The following is a 20,819-nucleotide window of genomic DNA, read 5'->3' as shown; positions in this document are numbered from 1 at the left end:
GAATGAATTGTTCTTATTATTTTATATAAAGTTTGATTTTATATGTAGTTGTTTGTTTTATTGAGTATAAATTATTAAGACTTGAAATGAGAAGCCGAAGAGATGGGGCCGAGTTCAATTCTCTAGTGCGAGGAAGTAGTACCACTTCGACCTAGAGTTGTCGACCTAGGCAAAGATCAAGGGATAAAGAATCCAAAAAAGGAAATTTAGGGGAGGATAATTGCATATTTTTTCTATTTATAGTAATAGAAATACTAATTTCGAACCGGCTCCATACATATTTTGCAGTAGAAAAGATGACTCTTTATTGAATTTTCTTCCTAAACTAGTAACTGAGAATCTGAAAATCACACGAGAAATATGCATGCAGTAATTAAAAAAAAAAGAAATTCCTGTCAATTCACCGCCAAAATAGATAGCATCTATTTTTTCACACTAGGTGCTCAATAAATATTGGCGACTGAACACATTTTTGTCACGTGGCAAGTTCAACTTATCCCTGCAGCTACCACTGTAAACTTAAGATTCTGCCAATTTAGATTTCAATACTATTCTTCTTGCAGTTTTCAATCAACACTGGATTGTCTATTTTCTACCTCCTCCAGAAGAAGAAAGAATATTTATTGTCTTTCTTTGCTTAGTCTTTAGTCTGCTTTTCAAAGCTGGCCAAGGAAATAACGGGATTATAAATATTGTTGTCCCAATCATTTTTGGTGTAATGAAAATTCATTGTTCTCTGATTCTTGATTGCAATTTTTGTAAATCACATTAAACTAGGAATAATTGGGTTTCCCAATAACCCTGTTTGATTATACAGACTGGCCTTTCAAAGAGAGTGTATTTCTAAAACTTAAATGGAAGCAGCCCAATACTCGTTTTGGTTGTAGTGATTACTCTTGGTTTCAGTTTTGATCCTTGCTCTTTTTTGGCCTTTGTAACCTATCTGCCGTTGTATACTTCCCTTGTTAAATTAAATAACCTCTTAAATTATCTACCCAGACAGTACTACGTTGCTATTTCTAGTGTTTGCAACCATTAAAATTAACTGGTGTAGTAATACAAGAATTGATATTTGTACACGACCATAAATTAAGTGGCTGTCGTTTTTCTTTTGGGTTTCGCTTTTGTTTTTGTTCAATTACATAATCTCAGTAGAATCGGTTTTAAACACCAAGAAAGGTTTATAACTATTAAGATTTAACTCCTGTTCAATTTTGATTACATTTTAGACTATGGATATCGATAATACTAATGATATATCATCTCCACCTACCCCAATACACCCAGCTCCAAATGAAGAATTAACTAATGGTGTGCCAACAAATACTCTACTAGCAGACTCCAATATCGATTTGAATCCTGACCTCTATGAAGAAGAGGAGATGCAGGTGGAAGATTCAAAGGACAATAGTAATGATAAAGGTTTACCCAAAAACTCGACAAACGATGCTTTACTTCCACCACAGTCGGAAGGTACATCCAATAACGATGTCAATGGTGCTATTACAAATGCTGACTCTGATTTAGAAGATGTTGAAATCAACCAACTACATCAAATTACATTACCATTTATTGAATCTTATCAATTGCTTAAACAGGACTTTCATAATACTTTAACCAATCTAAATCTGACACAAATCACGTCGGCCCAGCAATCAAAATTAATCAATTATATCGATGAAACATTGTTACAGATACAAAGAAAATTCATTAAACAACAAACCGAACTGGAAATCAGTTATTCGTTGATTCATTTATTACAAGAATTGTCCACGGTAATTAGTGTTATTTGGGTATCAATACAACAAAAACTGGTCTTATATGGGCAAATTGAATACTATATAAAAATTCTTGGTGACTTGGAAGATTATGTGAATAATTACAAGACGCTTTTCAATGAATCTTGGTCAAATAATAATAATTTACATATTAATATGCAAAATTTAGTGATTTTTTTCAAATTTTGGCAAAAAATCGATTTACAATTGAGTTTTTTAATTGATGGGTATAATATTGTTTTGAATAATGATAATCAGCAAACTAAATTAATTAAAATGAATGTTACTGAATTGACTCGTTTATTACCAATTGTCACTCGATTAAGAATTGCAATCATATCGAAGATTGATGCCATTCGTATTAGGTTGAAAAGGAATCAAGAGAGTAATAGTGACAATGTTGCTACATCTAATATATTGACTATATTTGAATTGGAAATAAGTAGATTATTTGAAGGAATATTAGAAAGAAGTTGACGATATTGATATTGTTAGGTATGTAATATGTATTTGTAATGGAATATAGGAAAGAAAATAGGTGGAATAGAAAAAACATATTGACAATAGTGAGAGGAAAAAAAAAACTGGTTTTGAAAATCTCTGCTCAATCATTTGCCATTCAGTGTATTTTTATACTTCAAATATATTCTCAGAACCAATGTGGCCGTTTACTAAATCATCAAATAGCGATGATAGGCTCAATGATTTGTCAAAAGATTTACCAAGTGATTTACAAAAGGTTTTAGAACAAGAGACACTTCAAGATTCCAACAAATTTGAGCTAGATAAATATTCTCGAATAGTTAATGATATACTCAATCAGCTCCCACCACAATTTACTACTGAACAAGAATTGCTAGATTTTGAAAATTATAAAATTCAAAACAATTATAAAATAGTGGCACAAATAAATTGTGCTGAAATTGAAAATTATTTGATTCAATTGAATAATAATCATTCGATATCACAATTTTGGTCCAATTTATTTAATTCAACTAATTCTAATAGTAATAGTGATTCTTCTGAAGATAATGTTACTACAAACCCAAATCAAGCGTTGAAAAATTATAAATCGTGTAAAAACTTGACCATTGATGGGTTGAAATTATTGAATTATTCCAAATGTTATAATATAAAGCAATGTCAATTTATAAGGTATCATTTAGATCAACTATATATTAAAAATTTTGGTTCATTAGGTCAAAACGTCAATGATAAAAATGTTGAATCCTATTATAAAGATTTAGATCAATTATTCTATAAAGTTTGGAAATAAACAAGATATTACGAAGTATTATAAATCATTAACCATGTCTTGCCAAAGTTTCAATTTTTCATCGAATGATAAACTCGCCACAAGCCCCGAAGTATTGGGAAGTATGTATATTTTACTTGACTCGTCAATATGTTTGTAAATAGAATCAATGATTAAATTATAAGTCAAATCTGATCCTTTTTGTAATAACCCCCATTCAAAATTTTTGGGAGCACTACCACCATCGCTTTTTCTATTACTGTTGCTGCTAGTCAATTTAAAATTCGTACTACTAATATTCAATTCCTTCATAAAATATTTAACTATAATCTCCCAAATTCCTTTTCCCACAATCACAATGGTTTCCACACGAGACAGCTTAAACTCCAGTAATAATCGAGGAACGTTTTCTAATTTCTCCGATATTGTCAATTGATCAGCTCTTGCGGTACTTCGTAACACTAAATCGCTGAATCCAATATTATATTTAATTAATTTGAAATCATGAGTAGCATTACATCCATTTTCAAGTAAATGATTTAAAAATTGATCATTTGAATCGTCGAGTACAATCTGTTGTTCTTCCTGTTGGTTATTTTTCGATATCACTTTATGTAGTAATTGACTTTGATTGAATAATTTCCAAAATAAATTCGAATGATGAGCATAATGATGTTGTTGAATCGCTGATTCAGTACCCGGATTAAATCCCACAAATAAAACTTGTAGGTGATCATTTAGTGAAGGTTTTAAATCAGGAAGGTTCACAGATAATTTCTGGTTATTAGTAGACAGTTTGGTTTCGATTCTTCGTTTTGTTTTCAATTTTGGTAGTAACTTGGTTATTCTGTACGGTTTGTTGTTATTGTCAACATTTTGAGTCCCTGTATATCGGAAACTGTCCAAGTTCTTTGTCATTTAAGTCGTGTTTGTTTAATGATCCTGAGTTTACTTGGGGAGGCGAGAGAGGAGGAGGTAAAAGATCATCGTGGTAGGTAGGTGATGGAAGAAAGACGCGCCCGATGAGGGAGTAAAACACAAAACAAAATGTTTAATCTTCAACGTTTTTAGCTTTTTTCCCCCAACAAAAAAAAAAAAAAAAAATATTACCCTTAATTCCATTCCAACGTTTACCCACCCAGTCATTGTCAAATTAATATGATAACTGAAGAATATTCAAATATATCTTTTTCAGGAATAGCCCTGGAATCCACACCAATTAAAAGAAAACCACAACAAACAAGTTTTACCGAATATGTGACTGTCAATGAAACGACTATAAATAACAATTCAACAATACTGCCAACAAACGAAAAACATCAGAACCAACAACAGCAATCCAATAAAGATGTTGACGAATTGGATTCAATTATTGATACACACCCTGAATTGAAAATTGCCAGCAAAGAGAATGGTGAATTCAATCCTGTCAATGTGGCATACACAATGTTTACACCCCAAAAGCAACAGAATCCTGAAATAATGCTAACCCCACTGAACAACCCCCTACGACAACAGAGACAACAAGAAACCAAAAACGAGGATTTGACTATTAGATCAACCCAACAAGTTCAAAACATACTACTAGATCCGATGACACCATATACTCTAACATTATATTTCCAGTTATTTTCTAATGTTATAATGGTCAGTATTATTATTTATATTGTCTATCTAACATATACAACCATTAAACAGGATATAAGTATCAAAATTCAACGATTGACACTTGATTTATTAGACGAAATTGCTCAATGTCTGAAACAATATACCTTGAATAAATGTCATCTATCTACTCGACCACCAGCAATTGAACAAGAATGTAATTATTTGGATAAATGTCAAAATCAAGATCCATCTTTGATTAGTCGATCAAATTTGACAAGTGAAATATTAGCAGAAATTATTAATTCATTCTTCAATAGATTGAATTATAAAAGTATTAGTATTGTATTAATATTTCTTATAATCAATTTGGTGTCGAATTATTATATTATTGGCAATTTCCAATATAATGAAATTAATCGATTGAAAAAATTAGAGTCCAATGTGAATCAAGAATCGAAATTGGATACCAAAACAAATTCAGATTAGATCATAAAGGGGGGGGGGGACTGGTTTTTTTTTTTTTTTACTTTGAGTGTTTATTCTATGAAGATGTTTTTGAACTGAAACGTGAACAATAGAAAGATTGGATAATGTTAATGATAGAAAAAAGAAGAAAAGAAAATAAATGCATTAAATTATGGTCAGTTAAAAAGCTTATATTATTGGCTCTTATTCCTATTATTGATGTTGTTGTTGTTGTGGTGGTGGTGGAGGAGGAGGTGAAGAGAAGAAGAAGATTAACAAAAAAGGGGGTTCAACATAATTGTCCTGTCCCAATTAGGAAATAGTAATGGTTTAATTGGTAACGAAAAAATATTAGTTGCAAAAATAGTTTATGTGTGATAAGGAAAGAAAGTAAAAAAAAAAAAAAAGAACCTATACAATGGAAGAAACAGGTGGGTTAATGGGTAATGGTAGTAGTAATGGTAAATTAGTAGACAGGCAGGGGGGGTGTAATTCATGTTAAAAATTACATCTTCTAAGGCATAATATAGACTTATAAATATCTATTCATAAAACCTATTTGACGAAACCTTCTATTTCTTTTATTTTAGTTTTATTGTTCTTATTGTTATTCTTTCTTCTTATTCTCTGCCACAACCATCAAGAGAATATTATAACTATGTTTCAAGAAAAATCTGAAAAGCTGTCATTCCCCAAAAGATCTTCATCTTTGAGATCACCACCTGAGTCACTAGCTACTAATTCAAAGAATGTTTTCATGTTTGTTAACTATTCTAAAGATTGGCCACTAATTCTTGTTGGGATCTTACTTATGGGTGGTTCAGCAATTGCAACGCCAATGAATACATATATTTATGGGGAAATAATGGGCAAACTTTCACAATTTTATTTACATGATCAATCAAATCAAACTTTCAGTCTAGATATAGTCAAATTATGTGTCGGCTTAATTGGTATTGGATGTTCCAAAATGATACTAGTGTGGCTAGGCATGTTCACGTGGCTTAAATTTGGTGAAATCCAACAATCAAGAGCAAGGTTACAAATTTACAATAAAATCATTAATGAATCACAATCATGGTACGATTCCAAACAAAACTTAATTGGACATTTAACACAAATTAATCGGTGCATTGAAGAATTAAGATCTTGTAATGGTGAAATCTTGGCTAGCTTAATTCAAACCATAGTGTTGATCTTGGCACTTTTGATTATGTCTTTCTACCAATCGTGGAGTACTACTTTGATAATAATGGCAAGTTTCCCCATTATGGCACTTTGTGGTTGGTATTTTGGTAAACTCACTTATAAAGCTCAACAGGATGAAAATGAGATCACATCAAAAGCTAGTAAAGCCTTCAACTGGTGTTATGTTAATCCAGAAATGATTCGATTTTTCAATAGCAAACATATTGAATCAACCAAATTCAAACAATTAATTAAGAAATCGGCACAATTCTATTATAAATTAAGTCATGCAGTTGCTGCAAATACAGCAGTCTTGAAAACTTTAACACTTATGATGTTTGTTCAGGGATTCTGGTTTGGTAACTATCTATTGTCACGTGATACAATCACAATTAATCAATTATTTACTTGTTTTAGTTCTTGTTTAATGCTTGGGCAAGCAGTTTCTGGGATTACAGAATTGTTAGCAATTTTAAATACTGGACATGCTGCGTCTGATAAAATTTCTGGGTTTTTACTGCAACTCCCATCTAATACAAGATTATTGTTACAACACCTGAAATACCCACCATTTGAAATTGGTTCAATATATTTTAGGAATGTTTGGTTTGAATCTGGTTCACAAAATAGTGTTGCTATATTGCAGGATGTTTCTTTCAAAATTTTACAGAATCAATTTAATTATATTATTGGGAAATCGGGGTCTGGGAAATCAACTATTGCAAAACTCTTGATGCAAATGTATTCTGTGTCGCGTGGAACTATCGAGATTGATACAGTTTCAATTGATAAACTAGACCCTAAATATATTTGTCAAAATATCACTTTGCTTGAACAAAATCCGGTGATATTTAATGATAAGACAATTGCAGAAAATATAGCCATTGCTGTGGTTGATGATTATGATAGTTTGCAAGCAATACCTGATTATTTGATTGAACAGGCGGCTCATTTTGCCTTATTGCTGGATTTAGATTTAAACATGAAAATCAATCAGTTGACATTATCTGGAGGGCAACAACAACGGATTTCAATAGCTAGGGCATATTTGAAAAATTCACCAGTTTTAATTATGGACGAAAGTTTTAGTGCTTTGGATACTGAAACTAAGCAAGGTCTTATTGAAAAGGTGAAAAATTGGAGAATTGGTAAAACAACTATTTTTATCACCCATGAATATGAAAATATACTTGATGATGAATATGTCATTATCTTGGATCAGGGAAAGGTCAAGAACCAGGGACAGTTTAAGAAGGTCAAAAATGAGGACATTGTCCAACATTATAAATCTCAAGGTATTGAAACATCATCAAATATAACCACTAATCAAAGTCTCCCCCAAGATACAAAAATACTGGATTTAGAATACAATTATAAAACCAACCCTTATATTCTCAAGGATTTAGAATCTCAAATTAAAGAAGACGCGAATAATGAGCAACTAATGGGTGTTTTGTCAATACTTAAATACTGTAGCTCAACAATCAATGGCAAATGGCTACTTGTATTTGGTATTCTTTTATCTATTTTGCAAGGTGTCTCAGGTCCAGTATTTTCATACTGTTTCTCCAAATTATTATCAACATCCTTGGATACCTCAATAGGGTTGAATTCAACCCAAAAGATTCTCCATTGGTCTTGCATATCATTGTCAATTGCTATTTTCACAGGAATTACAAGTTATTTGTCAGAATTTATTTTGAATTATTGTGGTGAAAATTGGATAGTTTCTCTACGACAATTAACTTTGTCCAAATTGAATAATCAAGATTTGTCATTTTTCACGAGATTTGATTTGAATTGGAGTTCGCTGGAAATAACTGCATTACTAATGAATGATACCAGGGACTTGAGGAATTTAATTTCTCAATTCTTCCCATTATTAGCCAACTTGATGTCCATGACATTGATTGGAGTAATCTGGTCGATTGTTTCTGGTTGGAAATTGGCATTGGTAGGGATCTCATTTGTTCCATTGGTACTTTTGGTTACAATTCTTTATGGCAAAATCTTAGAATCAATTGAGAATAAATATAAATGTAAAGTGAATGCTGTGGAGCTAGATCTATATCAAACCATAACCACAATAAGAACTATAAAAATTTTCAATATTCAACAATATTTTGAAACCATTTTCAAAGAAGATTTGAAAGCTTTAAATTCTGTTGGTATTTATCGAGCATTGCAAACTGGTATTGGATTTGCAATTTCTGATCTATTTTCATCCATTGGTCAAGCAATAATTCTATTCTATGGTATGAAACTAATAAGTCAATACCAATATAATTATTCTCAGCTCTTACAAGTGATCACATTGTTAAGCTTTACCATTAACAATGCATCAATATTGATTCATCAATTACCCGAAATTACACGAGGTCAAAGAGCTGGCACTTTTATTGTGAAATTACTAAAGGACATTACTCCCACATTAGAGGTAAATGAAAACCATAGTATTAGCTCAACAAGGAAAAGAACTACCAAGAGTAGTTGTGATACTACTGATTCTGTCGATCCCATTAAAGGCAATGGATTATTTAAACAAGTAACAACCGATAATGATACGTTAGCTATCAGTTTCAATAATGTATCTTTTTCATACCCTAATAATAAGTCACCGCACATGCTTCAATTGAAAAACATTTCGTTTGATGTAAAGAAATTTACAACTATTGGAATAGTTGGACAATCAGGATCAGGTAAATCAACAGTTTTAAAGGTTTTGTTTAGATTGTATGATGTCAAGCTTTGTTCCGATACAAACACTACCAACAAATATCATAATCAAACTGTTAAAATTTTTAACCAGGATCTATATCTCATCAACAGTGATTTATTGTGTCAAACAATAGCTATAGTACCTCAATTTCCGAAATTTTTCAGTGGTTCAATATATGATAATTTAACTTATGGAATCAATATCACAAATATTACTATTAATACTAGTTCACTGTCGGTTTCCGATATTGAAATTATTAAAGTACTAAAATTGGTCAATCTCTATCAATTTATAATTTCATTACCACAAGGATTATTAACCGTCATGAATGATAGTGATAACGACAATGACAACGACAATGACGATACAAGACTGGCATCATCATTAACTTCATTTACATTTTCAGGTGGACAATTACAATTACTTGCTATTGCTAGAGCGTTATTGCGTAACCCCAAAATACTACTTCTTGATGAATGCACATCAAATCTAGATCCAATCACTACTAAAATTATCATCGATGTGGTAAATTCCTTACATGGCGAATTGACTGTACTATTTGTTACTCATGATAGAGAATTGATGCGAATTTCCGATAATTTGATAGTAATGAAAGATGGTCAAATTGTAGAGCGAGGTGATTTTCAACAATTGTCCTCCAATAATGGTGAGTTTACCAAGATTACAAAAACCGTGATATAAAGAATGAAAAAAAAAAAAAAAAAAAAAAAAAGAATACAAATTGTATAATAGATCTAAATCTCTGTTGTTAGTTATTTATATCAAATAATTATACTGTTGTTAGTTTATAATTTCACACAAATATATGGAACTTCAACATCTTCACCTTCTTCATCATCACAGCAAATTTCAAAAATCAAATGCTTAACATGGGATGGTACCTCTTTCTTACTGACTTCTTTTATCAAACTGGTTAATTTTAACCCTAATCTATCTTTAACCTTTTTAGGTGGGAAAAATGATGCATATAAAAGTGACACCCCATAAGATAACATAGAAATAGTTAAGCCTTCTTCCTTTTCAAAATGATCTAACAATTCTTGTAATGTAATGTCACCATTAAGTTCAAATCTATCCCAAATTTGATCAAACTTCTTGTTATTATATTTACCTTCTGCTGACTTGATTGGTTCAGAAAATCCAATAAATGGTAAAGCCAAGTTGATAAACCCATTCTTGTATTGCTCAATATCATCTTTACCATCAACAACCTTGTACAATTCCAAACAAACCAACCCGGTAACTAAGGCTGTGGTAGTTGCAATGGCAGGAATAATCTTACCAGCAATAAATTTGGTCTTGTGAGCATCAGCAGTTTCAATACCATAATTCAATGCTCTACAATTAGATGCAGCAGTGATAAACTCAATATGGTGATTGGTATCATCATCTTTTTCGAATTCAATTGGTGTCAATCTGTAACCAGCCAATGTACTTGGTTCAGGCAAAGAAGCAGCAATCTTTCTAATTTGTTCATCGTCGATTGATCCAGAAAGATTATTAGCTTGTTCTTCAGCTTCTGCGTCAGTGGCAGCAATTTCAACTCCTGATTTAGGTTGAAATGGCTCAATAACAACTTGTTCCAAAACTTTCTTGAAATCATCGATAGTTGCATTAGGTTCTTTCAATCCATAGATAAATGCTAATAAATTGGCTCCACCAATAATGAAATCCAAATGATCTTTATTGTTAATATCAAACTCCAATGGTTTGGGAGCTCTCTTGGGACCAGACCAGAATGGAGCTCCGGTCGAAGTCTTGGCATTGGGTGGGAAATTGTACAATAATTGTTGAATGTCGTGATTAAATTTGGTTTCAAATTCTTGTCTTGCCCATTTAATACAATCCTCAAAAGTGTAAGGGCGGTTGTTCAAATACTTGGAAATACTTTCCAAAGTACCTTTGATATCTGGGTTTTGTTTTAAAGTTTGTTCCACATAATTTGGTTGGCTCAAGTACAAATTGACACTTTCTGGAGAATCAGCGAAATAACCTTGGAATAACGATTTAGCCCAAGCTATAGTATGATCAATCTTGTTTGGGAATGATCTCAAAGTACACAACGGAATAGACTTTTCTGGTGGGTCTTGAGATGATGAATAAGATTCAGTCAAGTTTGGAATGACAACTTGAGTATTACCTTTAGTACCCAAGGTACCAGACTCCAACAATGGTTTTTTGTAAAAGACACAACGACGATCAACATACGTTCTAGCTTCAACATTATCCAAAGCATTGACAACAATATTCAATTGACTCCAGAATTTGTCATCGAAAATGTCTTCGGTTTCTGGTCCCACTTTGTCTAATTTAGAGTCAATCTTACCTTTCAAATCAGGGTTCATATGTTGAACAGCTAGTGCAGCAACATCAGACTTATTTTTGCCAACATCCTTAGGTCTAAACAAGAATTGACGGTTCAAGTTTGATTTTTCAATGGAATCGTTATCAGTAATAAAAATTTTACCTTCTGGTCCGGATCCTAATCCCATCATTGCCCAGTTCTTTAACATTTCACAACCGATGGCACCAGAACCAACTAAAAATACTTTCAAGTTGGCAATTTTTTCTTGGAATGCCTTACCAAAAACTGCAATTTGGCCATCATATCTGGAGCCAATTGGTTTGTTGTTTTCTTCGTTTCTTGGATACTCTGTTTCTGAAGGCAATGATTCTAAGGAATCAAAGTATAACCACTGTTTGATAGGAGTGAATTTGGAAGAACAATTCTTTAATACTTCTTGAGCAATCAATCCACCATAAAATGCAACAACTCCAGGAATATCACCACGAGCTTGGTAGAACAATTCCTTAAGGTATTTTTCATCAAGTTTGTCTTCACCCAAAATTGATGGGTTTTGAGTAGCCAATTCTTCAGCGTATCTGAAGGCTTCAGTTGCATCTTGTTCACTGTATGGTGCTGGTAACTCACCTTGGTGCTTGGTTTGGAATGCATGCAAGGCTTGGAACCCCAAATGCAATTGTGCTGGCTTGTCAAATTTCGCGAAATCAGAAATTAAATATTCAGGAGCTGCCAATTGCTTGGTTAATGGTTCAAATGATAAATCCTTGGGAACTTTAACCTGGGTGTATAATCCTCCCTTTACGTATTCACCATAGCTGTCATCAATCTTAATCTTGAACGCATATGGCCCCAAAACTTCAACCTTGTGGGGATTTCCATCATTCAACTTGGGCATGCCTTCAATTTCGGCAAACTTGACATAATCGCCATCTTGTAAACCGTGTCTGTTATCATCCAACATTGTAACAGTACCGTTTTTTTCAATATCAGACACAATCCCGCTTAATGGTTCTTCACCAGTTTGGTCAATTACGGTAAACTTGTCTCCAAAATCCACAAATATTTGACCAAACAATCCTTTAATGTCGGCATTTATGTAACCAATATTGTTGGCGTGTGTAATGTTGTTGATTTTAACTTGTTCTTCTAATGAGATGTTTGTTGACACAATACATTTAAATTTCAATAAAGTTTCTTCGTTTATATTGTCAACAACATTGATGGGAACATAAGAATTCAATTCAGCCAATTTTTCACGACTGGCAACATCTCTTGGTTGGCCAATTTCTGACTCGGACAAGAAAAATTGGGTGGATAAATCAGTGATAGATACTGGTTTAGGATCGTATAAGCTCAATGACTTGACCCCAGCAAGAGCGATATTCTTAGCAATTTCTATACCCAATCCATTGAGTCCAATGATCAAGACATTGGCATTTTGCATTTTAAGCATGGCCTCCTTACCCAACACGTATAACTGACGGGAATACAACCCTTCGTCAATTTCTTGTGGGGACGGAGAATCTATTTGCATATTATCGGACATCCTGTATTCGTGCTTGTTACTACTGTGACAAAGAAATAAATGGTAGTAAGCAATTTGTAATAAAACAATTCACGGAGCAAGGAAGGAAAAAAAAAAAAAGAAAAACTGGAAAGCGGATTATAAATTTGTTAAAGACGCAACGTTATTAACAGAAGTTTGACATACTGGAATGGAAGGCAAAAAAAAAAAAACAGCAAATGTAAAGGTCGTGTGCATTATATCAAATCTAATTACTAATCTATATAACCCATACCATATTCTTTCAACACTGCCATTGTGTCAAAGTTAGGGTCTCTAGGTTCCAATTGTTTCACTGCTCTTGCAGGAACTCCTGCAACAACAGTGTTTGGTGGAACGTCCCTGTTGACAACAGCACCAGCAGCCACGATACTGCCATCACCAACTGTTACCCCACCAAGAATGGTACAGCTTCCACACAACCAGACCCCGTCACCTACTATCACAGGCAAAGCGTTTTCCAATTGATCATAGCGTAAAGTGGGATCAACTGGGTGTGTTGGGGTAAGGATAGATACGTTTGGACCACACTTGACATTATTGCCAATTCTCACTATGGAAACGTCCAAAATTGTCAAATTGTAATTGGAATAGAAATTGTCGCCCAAATAAGTGTTAAACCCATAATCGAAATAGATTGGATATTCCATAAATGCACTTTTGCCAACATGCCCAATAAAGCTTTCTAAATGTTTGTATTTTGCATCAAGAAATTCTTGGGTTGTTTTATAATCTCTAGTTCTGAAACTGCCATAATCCAACATATAATCTCTGCAAGACATACGTGTTGTCTCTAATTCTTTCTGCAAGCAGTTATAGAGCATACCACTGATCATTCGTTCATAGTTTTCCCAAGCACCTCCGTCTTTTTCAGTGAATGGTAAATGGTTAAGGTTGTCACGGGCAAACTTGATTAATTCTTGGTTCTTTTCTGCCTTGACATTCGTTTGCTTAATGAAATCTTCTTTGTCTTTGAAAGTGGGCATATTTGGTAAAGTTTTGCTTAAAGGAGAGTACGTTGGCACTGTAGGTGAAAAATATTTTAAGAATTAGAAGTATTCACATTTTATCCAGATTATATACTCATAAACTGTTTTCTTTTTGTCGAGGTGGCGCTGGTGGTGGTGAGGAGGAGCTACACATATCTGTCCGGAAAATTTCTCGGTAGAATACAAACTTTATTCGTGGGACATCTTTCCCCTCCCTCGACAGGTAAACAAAATGGGACAAAATAATTTACTTTCGAAAAAGGTTAGTCATCCGAAACAACGAGTCACAGATAGTCCAAAATAAGCATGGCTTCACGATTCAAGCTCTGGTTTTTGTTCTGTTTGTTCTACTAGTACGCCAAAGAAGTTTCACGATTGGTAGCGCTTACGGGCACTAAATGTTTTTTTACTTTCTGGGAATACAATTAAGAAGCGATTACCAGTTGACTCTTAATTTAGATTAATTTGGGAATTAAGTGTGGGTGTATGCTTTTGGATAAAGTTTGACTCTTTGTAGCCAATTTTATGGCTTCACTAGAAACTGTAAAATGCTTTGCTTCAAAGAATCTTGGGAAATCAAAGTCAGGAAACGAGGATCTAGTGTAAATCCGCTTCACGATGACTTTCTCGGTGAATTACTCCCATCATCAGAACAAATGTAAGGTCTATTCATTTAATGACAGGCTATAGAGACATTGTTGTATTCTAATTGTAGAGATAATTGGAACTGAAATAAATAGTTGTTATATCATGTGAAAATTGTCATGTTCTTACTAACACAAGAAAACCATTCTTAATGAGCTATTCTGTCGGTGGCACGACTTTCGACGTCAATTTAAAAGAGTTCAACAAAAAAAAAAAAACAGTTTCGTTGGCACAGATTTCTTCTTGTATCAACATGTTACTGAAGGACTTTTGTTTATAGAGGAACCACCGAATTTCTCACACGTGACACAAAACCAGTCCTGCATATAACTTTGTGTTCAGCACACTTCACAACACTCCCCTTGAAACTTTGAGAAAATGTTTGCTAGTGGCTACCTCCACAACTTGTCAACCACTGACTCACCCATAATCGCCATTACCCAAATACTCCTCAATTCCAAACCTAACCACTACTTGTTCAGCACATATCTTTATCCAAGTTTCATTTTTATGACACAACCAATATTTACTTTTCCACAACTTCACTAAAGTTAGCTTTCCATCTTCAAAATGTGAATAAATACAACATCAGTTGGGTCCCAATCCAAACTAATATTATTTGAAATTCAATGAAAACTCGCCAAGACCTAGTCATATCTTTATTCCAAAGGTTCGAGGTTGATTGATTGACACAATTGGAGAAAGTGTTGTTCCGGATTGTTTCTTCCAATATAATTTATCATCAATTTTTCATGAAGCAGCAGTAAATTAGCATCAGTCATAAGCCATGGCCTTAACTTGTGAAAAACTTGCATCCCAGTAGTTTTGGTAAGAATATCGGAAACATTGTCAGCAGTGTTGATATATGAGATACCAAGTTCACCTTTTTGGAGTACTAGTTCCCTAATATATTTTATGCAGATGTCAACAGATCTACGGCTGTGACTTATTTTCCTGTTGTTTGCAACCTTTATACACGGCTGATTGTCTTCGAAAATTATAACCTTTCTATGTCTAAGACCTAATGCTTTCACAACATTTCGAACGGTCATTATTCGGTGTGTACATTCACCAAGAGCAATTATCTCACTGGACATTGAACTTTCGGTAATACATCTTTGTTTCTTGGTGCCCCAATACACCAAGTTTCCATTGACATAGATGGCATAACCAGATATGGATTTTCTATCACCAGGTGGAGCAAATGAAGCATCAGCAAAACCATAAATGACAAAATCTTCACCATAATCTTTAGTTTTCCCTTTAGTATATTGCAATCCTAAATCCAAAGTACCTTTGAGGTATTTAATACAGTGTAATAACATCTTGTAGTCTTATTTGGTTGTAGAACTGGCTTTGATGCCAAGGGCGTTAGTAGCGAAGGAAATGTCAGGCCTAGCATTCATACAGAGCCCATGGCAACATTCCTACACCTTTCTAATATACCTTAGGATCTTTACCTTCCAATACTTTCGGAGTATCTTCTACTTGTAGGTGATCTTTGTCATTTCCTCTTTCGACTGGAAATGTGGTCGTGTCCGTTGGAGGCCTGGGCAATGTTTTCGCAGTGCACTGAGTAAGTTCAAAAGATTCAAGAATATTTTTAATAAATTTCCTCTGATTTAGGTTATAACCCTTATCTGTTCTCTCGAACTCTACCCCAAGGTACTCCTTAACGGGACCAAGGTAGTTCAAACGAAAAACTCCTTCCAAAGTTTTTAGAAACTCGTTGAATTAATTGTTTGACGAAGCCACAATAAATAAGTCATCCACATACAAAGCAATATAGATAACATTATTCCCATCCCTTTTCATGAAAATACCCTCATGATCATGGTATTATTAAGATTGTGAATATTCTCTGATAACGTTGAGCGGGACCTGGAAGTATGCATTTGATATGTCTAGGTTGTGAGACAATGTTATTTATTAAACCTTTTAATTCAACTAATCAACTTACAATAGCGAATCAATTCTTTAGAAATTGACAATGTTTTAGTATAATGTTTAGATATAATACAAGCGTTTAATTGTTATTTATTAGTTAAAAGAAGAATTATTGACCTGTAGACATGTTCAACTGCACCCAAAGATGTAGTTAATCTATATCTCTTTTGTTTGATTACCATTAGTTGAAGATAGAACTGACAGTGGGGTACCGTACACCACATAACAAATGTTCTTGTTTTTTAGTAATACTATCATTTAATTAATAATTAAACTAGATTAATTGATACGCTGCATATTCAATAAGAATAGAAATACATGGTCTTCTGAAGAAGTTGTATGTTTCCCTTGTCGAAAATTCATGATTTCTAACGATAAAGAAGAACCGTTTGAAAAAAAAATAATAAACCACACACCACATATCATACACGATGGTTTTTAAGAGATTCTCACTATGAGTATTTCTTTCCATGAAAATGGCCTCAAAAGGTTTTCCATCTTGAACTTATTAAAATAAATGATTGAAACCCCCTCGTATGTTTATAGTTATATACCTGTATATAAGGACTAAATATATGTTGAGAAAGAAAAAAAAAAAAAAAAAAAAAAAAAAAAAAAAAAACTTGTCTTGGTTAAACCTCCTGTCTGCTACTTCATATATCTAACATAATTAATCATTTCACATTCAATAATGGCAGTAACATTACATTGTTTAGCAGATATTTGTTTAATACCAGTATGTATAATTCAACTTCACAATTGTATGAATATTGATGAATTGCACCACATAATCCGATTCATCAATTGAATATAACATTATACCTTCTTCCTAGTCCCAAATTACTAATTTGAAATATTTTTTTTTCTTTTTTTTTAGATTGGTACCAATTCTAGTTCAGTATCTGATGAAATTACTGCTATCACCAAACTAGCCCGTGATTCACCCCTTGAAACCACATTACATTCCGCGGGAACCACAATTGCTGGACCTTGGGATCAAGTTATGGATTTGATTGGACAGATGCACCAATTGTTGCATGAAAAGCAGGGAGTTGTTAGGATCCAGAGTGATATTAGAGTTGGGACTCGAGTTGATAAACCTAATCAATTGCCTCAGGATAAAATCAATGTTGTGCAACGTAAATTGGCGGAACAAGAAAAGCAATCCTAAGAGGAGACACGAAAAGATTTACAATTTAGGGGAGTTAATAATATGGCGATGTTGATAGTTTGTAGTTACATGTATGTATACAAAAAAATATAAACCCTTACATTAAATACTACACGAAATATTTGTAGACATGCTTAGTAAAATTGTTTATTATACAACTGTTGTTGTTGTTGTTGTTGTTGTTGTTGTTGCTGTTGCTGTTGTTGCATGCTAAGTGAAGATGTGGGAATTGTAGATGAGATAGTTGTTGGTGGAGGTAATGAAGATTGCTGCTGGTATTGATGATGATGGAGAAGTGGATGTTGGTGATGCTGGTTATGATGATGTTGGTTTGAATGTAATGATTGTTGTTCTTGAGGAAAAGATGCATTACCAAGTGATGACGATGCAATATTTTTATTGATCGTATTGATATTATTCAGTAATGATTGTGGTGGGGGTGGTGGTGTAGTTGAGGAAATCTTGGTAGCATTAGATCCAGTATTCTGACTTGGCATCAATTGGTTTTGATAATTTTTATACTGAGGATCAATATATTTAACTTCAGGTTGAAGATTATTATTATTATTAGTAGTAGTAGTAGTAGTAGTAGTAGTAGTAGCAGTAGTATTCACGGAAGCTGAATCAGGGGAAGAATGACTAGCAGAAGCTCTCTTTTTACGTTGTTGCTCACGTTGTTCAATTGTTTTCTCAGTCAATTTCTTTTCCTTTTGGGACTCAATAATAGTCTCCTCATTAACTCCAAAACTAGCAGGATTCATCCAAAACAACTGACGAATCATTTCTCGACATTCATAATCGGTGAAATTTTTATTGGTCAGTTTATTCAATTCACAGCATATAAATCTCCATTTTTCTATTTCTCCAGCATCCAATAATTGATTTAAAAACAATTTATCAGTATTATCCCAAGCACTTGAATTGTTATTTCCTTGTTGACCCACAATAACTTGAAAACGATTCCGTGCAGCTAAATATGATCCCACACCAGTGATTTCGGCAATTTCCACCCATGATTTCCCCTTTTTCTTCAAACTAACAATCATGTCATCTTGTTCTGGAGTGAATTTCGATTTTCTTTTGGCTCGTTTTGATGTCAAATTGACCGTTACATCAGGCCTTACGGGTGCGCGTGATAACGGCGGTGCCGGTAATACTTGTTGAAGTCTCTCAGGAAGATTGGCATATATTACATTTACTGGTGCGGAAACAGACAATTTGTTGTTATTGTTAGTGCTGATAGTGCTATTAGCAATTGCTGTTATACCTGCACCAGTATTTCGAGCAGGGCCAGTACCAGTACTGCCCAGTGTGATTGGTGACTGTTTTTTGATCCCAGTTGACCTGCTACCTCTAGGTTTAGAAAAGCTTGATTGCGGTCTACTTCTATTGGATCTTTGTTGTGTTGGTTGTGGTTGTGGCTGTGGTTGTGGTTGACTATGTGGTATGGGTTGAGCCAGTTGTAACTGGGGTTGGGTAGAATAATTGTAGTAAGGAACATTTGGTTGAGTAGTTGTTTGTGTTTGACTTGGGGATATAGTTTGATTCATAATTAAATAATTAGGTATGGCGTTATCAAAAAACTGCATATTATTCTGTTGGGGTTGCAATTGTTGGTATTGTTGCAGCTGTTGCTGTTGATTGAAATGGTGAGATGGAACTACATTATTTGTTGTTGCTGTTGATGAAGACGATTGTTGGGTTTGAAGTGGTGGCATGGCATAAACCATTTGTTGAGGTTGAGATTGGGTAAATGCTGGAGGTATGTTCATCAAGAACGGTTGTTGTTGTTGTTGTTGTTGTTGTTGCTGCTGCTGAGAAGCTTGCGATTGTGGTTGCTGTTGTTGCGGTTGTTGCATCAATGATGAAGCGTAATACCTCAGCTGCGGTACCGATAGCAGCATTTGATGTGGATCAAATATAACGTCTTCTTTAGGGGGTTGGAATTGAAAACTGGACAAGTTTTGAGTATTCGCCGGATTTGGGTTAGAATTAAATGAACTCATATATAATGGACACTAATGTTTTTCCCTTTTTTAAAAAAAAAAAAAAATATCAATTGTATTTCTTTTAGTACTTGTTTGTTTGAATTTGGATTTCAAGTAAGGATCAAATCCCAGATATAATGGGATTAAGGTTGGTTAGTTGGTTATTGGAGTCTAATGGTTCAATGACTTAATGACTTTGATATCTCCCTCTAAACAAATCTTTCTTGTATCTTGTCTGATGGTTTTCAGAAGTAAAATGATAGGAATGTATAGTATTGATATTATTCAACTATCATAAAACTTTGGAACCAAATATGACAATTATAAAGAAAGGTTAAAATAATAATAATTTGAAAGAAACCGAATTGAAAATTATAATTCGAGATAAAATTAGACTTTTGACAATAATAAATACAAAAATTCTTTCGGTTTAGAAATTTAAGTTCTAAATTTTAATCTTTCCTTCTCTTGGTCTTTCTAGGATACTATTTCTTTAACGGTAACAACAATAAAAATAATAATAATCTTGGTTGACCAATTGGTTGTAATTGAGATAAACTTGCTAATCAATTGTTTGTGTGTGTGTGTGGATCTGTGTATCTGAGTGAGTGTGTGTAGGTGGAATTTTTTCTTTTCCGCCGCTGAATCTTCTAAAAATGGATTTAAACAACTATAAGTTAAAATAGACCCCCCGACAAAGAAAAAAATAAATGATATTAATAAGGAGAATTAAAGATATGGTAGTAATTCAAGGGAACTTTGAAGAAAAAAATGAAGGGCAATCAAAACCAAATATGTATAAGGGGGAGGATATTGATTATTATATATTTGGATGAAACCGAATAATTTTTTTTATCCCAATGCTCCAAGTGATTGTATGGTTGGGGTTAGTGATAGAAGGACAAACCAGGAGGAGTAACAGTCTATAAGATGCCCAATTTCGATTATGTGAAAATTATCTCCAAATGCAAGATACAATAAATATAATGGATTATCTCAATTGGTAATGGTTTCAAAGACGATATATAATATTCACAATCACCAAAAATATTGAAAACCAAATAAAAATTATACCACTTATCGACTCCAGTTATAATATTATTAATATTATATGTTGTTGGTTGGATATTATTAAAATAAAAAAATTTTATAAAAAAAAATCAACACTCGCCAGAT

General features: G+C 33.4%; 10 protein-coding genes across 10 annotated transcripts, besides 3 other annotated features; 5 read left to right on the top strand and 5 right to left on the bottom strand. All coding sequences in view use genetic code 12, as the record gives it.

The window, feature by feature from the left end:
* Positions 1 to 423: part of a mobile genetic element that runs on past the window's edge.
* An 809-nt stretch (positions 424 to 1,232) lies between these two features.
* Positions 1,233 to 2,255, top strand: CD36_86520 (uncharacterized protein yor352w homologue, putative; the record flags this gene model as incomplete). The annotated part of the gene is made up of 1 exon (XM_002419508.1): positions 1,233 to 2,255. One exon carries the CDS (start codon positions 1,233 to 1,235, stop codon positions 2,253 to 2,255), a length of 1,023 nt encoding a protein of 340 aa, XP_002419553.1.
* A 181-nt stretch (positions 2,256 to 2,436) lies between these two features.
* On the top strand, positions 2,437 to 3,054 carry CD36_86510 (conserved hypothetical protein; the record flags this gene model as incomplete). The annotated part of the gene is made up of 1 exon (XM_002419507.1): positions 2,437 to 3,054. One exon carries the CDS (start codon positions 2,437 to 2,439, stop codon positions 3,052 to 3,054), a length of 618 nt encoding a protein of 205 aa, XP_002419552.1.
* Positions 3,055 to 3,072: 18 nt separating this feature from the next.
* Positions 3,073 to 3,951, bottom strand: CD36_86500 (DNA repair protein, putative; the record flags this gene model as incomplete). The annotated part of the gene is made up of 1 exon (XM_002419506.1): positions 3,073 to 3,951. One exon carries the CDS (start codon positions 3,949 to 3,951, stop codon positions 3,073 to 3,075), a length of 879 nt encoding a protein of 292 aa, XP_002419551.1.
* Positions 3,952 to 4,191: 240 nt separating this feature from the next.
* On the top strand, positions 4,192 to 5,127 carry CD36_86490 (nuclear envelope integral membrane protein required for nuclear transport, putative; the record flags this gene model as incomplete). The annotated part of the gene is made up of 1 exon (XM_002419505.1): positions 4,192 to 5,127. The coding sequence occupies one exon, from the start codon at positions 4,192 to 4,194 to the stop codon at positions 5,125 to 5,127; it is 936 nt and encodes a 311-aa protein (XP_002419550.1).
* A 637-nt stretch (positions 5,128 to 5,764) lies between these two features.
* On the top strand, positions 5,765 to 9,715 carry HST6 (ATP-dependent permease, putative; the record flags this gene model as incomplete). Its single annotated transcript, XM_002419504.1, has 1 exon — positions 5,765 to 9,715. One exon carries the CDS (start codon positions 5,765 to 5,767, stop codon positions 9,713 to 9,715), a length of 3,951 nt encoding a protein of 1,316 aa, XP_002419549.1.
* A 104-nt stretch (positions 9,716 to 9,819) lies between these two features.
* On the bottom strand, positions 9,820 to 12,885 carry CD36_86470 (ubiquitin-activating enzyme, putative; the record flags this gene model as incomplete). Its single annotated transcript, XM_002419503.1, has 1 exon — positions 9,820 to 12,885. The coding sequence occupies one exon, from the start codon at positions 12,883 to 12,885 to the stop codon at positions 9,820 to 9,822; it is 3,066 nt and encodes a 1,021-aa protein (XP_002419548.1).
* Positions 12,886 to 13,118: 233 nt separating this feature from the next.
* On the bottom strand, positions 13,119 to 13,889 carry MAA (galactoside O-acetyltransferase, putative; the record flags this gene model as incomplete). Its single annotated transcript, XM_002419502.1, has 1 exon — positions 13,119 to 13,889. The coding sequence occupies one exon, from the start codon at positions 13,887 to 13,889 to the stop codon at positions 13,119 to 13,121; it is 771 nt and encodes a 256-aa protein (XP_002419547.1).
* A 943-nt stretch (positions 13,890 to 14,832) lies between these two features.
* Positions 14,833 to 16,367: a mobile genetic element (truncated LTR, preceded by end of POL ORF and PPT.).
* On the bottom strand, positions 15,197 to 15,862 carry CD36_86450 (retrotransposon tca4 polyprotein, putative; the record flags this gene model as incomplete). The annotated part of the gene is made up of 1 exon (XM_002419501.1): positions 15,197 to 15,862. One exon carries the CDS (start codon positions 15,860 to 15,862, stop codon positions 15,197 to 15,199), a length of 666 nt encoding a protein of 221 aa, XP_002419546.1.
* Positions 16,368 to 16,883: 516 nt separating the features above from the next.
* Positions 16,884 to 17,086: a mobile genetic element (3' end, 5' truncated in 3' UTR).
* Positions 17,087 to 17,175: 89 nt separating this feature from the next.
* Positions 17,176 to 17,655, top strand: CD36_86440 (cell wall biogenesis protein, putative; the record flags this gene model as incomplete). Its single annotated transcript, XM_002419500.1, has 2 exons — positions 17,176 to 17,220; positions 17,362 to 17,655. The coding sequence occupies 2 exons, from the start codon at positions 17,176 to 17,178 to the stop codon at positions 17,653 to 17,655; spliced, it is 339 nt and encodes a 112-aa protein (XP_002419545.1).
* Positions 17,656 to 17,789: 134 nt separating this feature from the next.
* On the bottom strand, positions 17,790 to 19,661 carry ADF1 (adherence factor, putative; the record flags this gene model as incomplete). Its single annotated transcript, XM_002419499.1, has 1 exon — positions 17,790 to 19,661. The coding sequence occupies one exon, from the start codon at positions 19,659 to 19,661 to the stop codon at positions 17,790 to 17,792; it is 1,872 nt and encodes a 623-aa protein (XP_002419544.1).
* Positions 19,662 to 20,819: the final 1,158 nt, after the last annotated feature.

This window comes from Candida dubliniensis, chromosome 3, assembly GCF_000026945.1.
Source record: "Candida dubliniensis CD36 chromosome 3, complete sequence".
Classification (NCBI taxonomy): Eukaryota; Fungi; Ascomycota; class Pichiomycetes; order Serinales; family Debaryomycetaceae; genus Candida; species Candida dubliniensis.
This window is presented reverse-complemented; position numbering and strand designations above follow the sequence as displayed.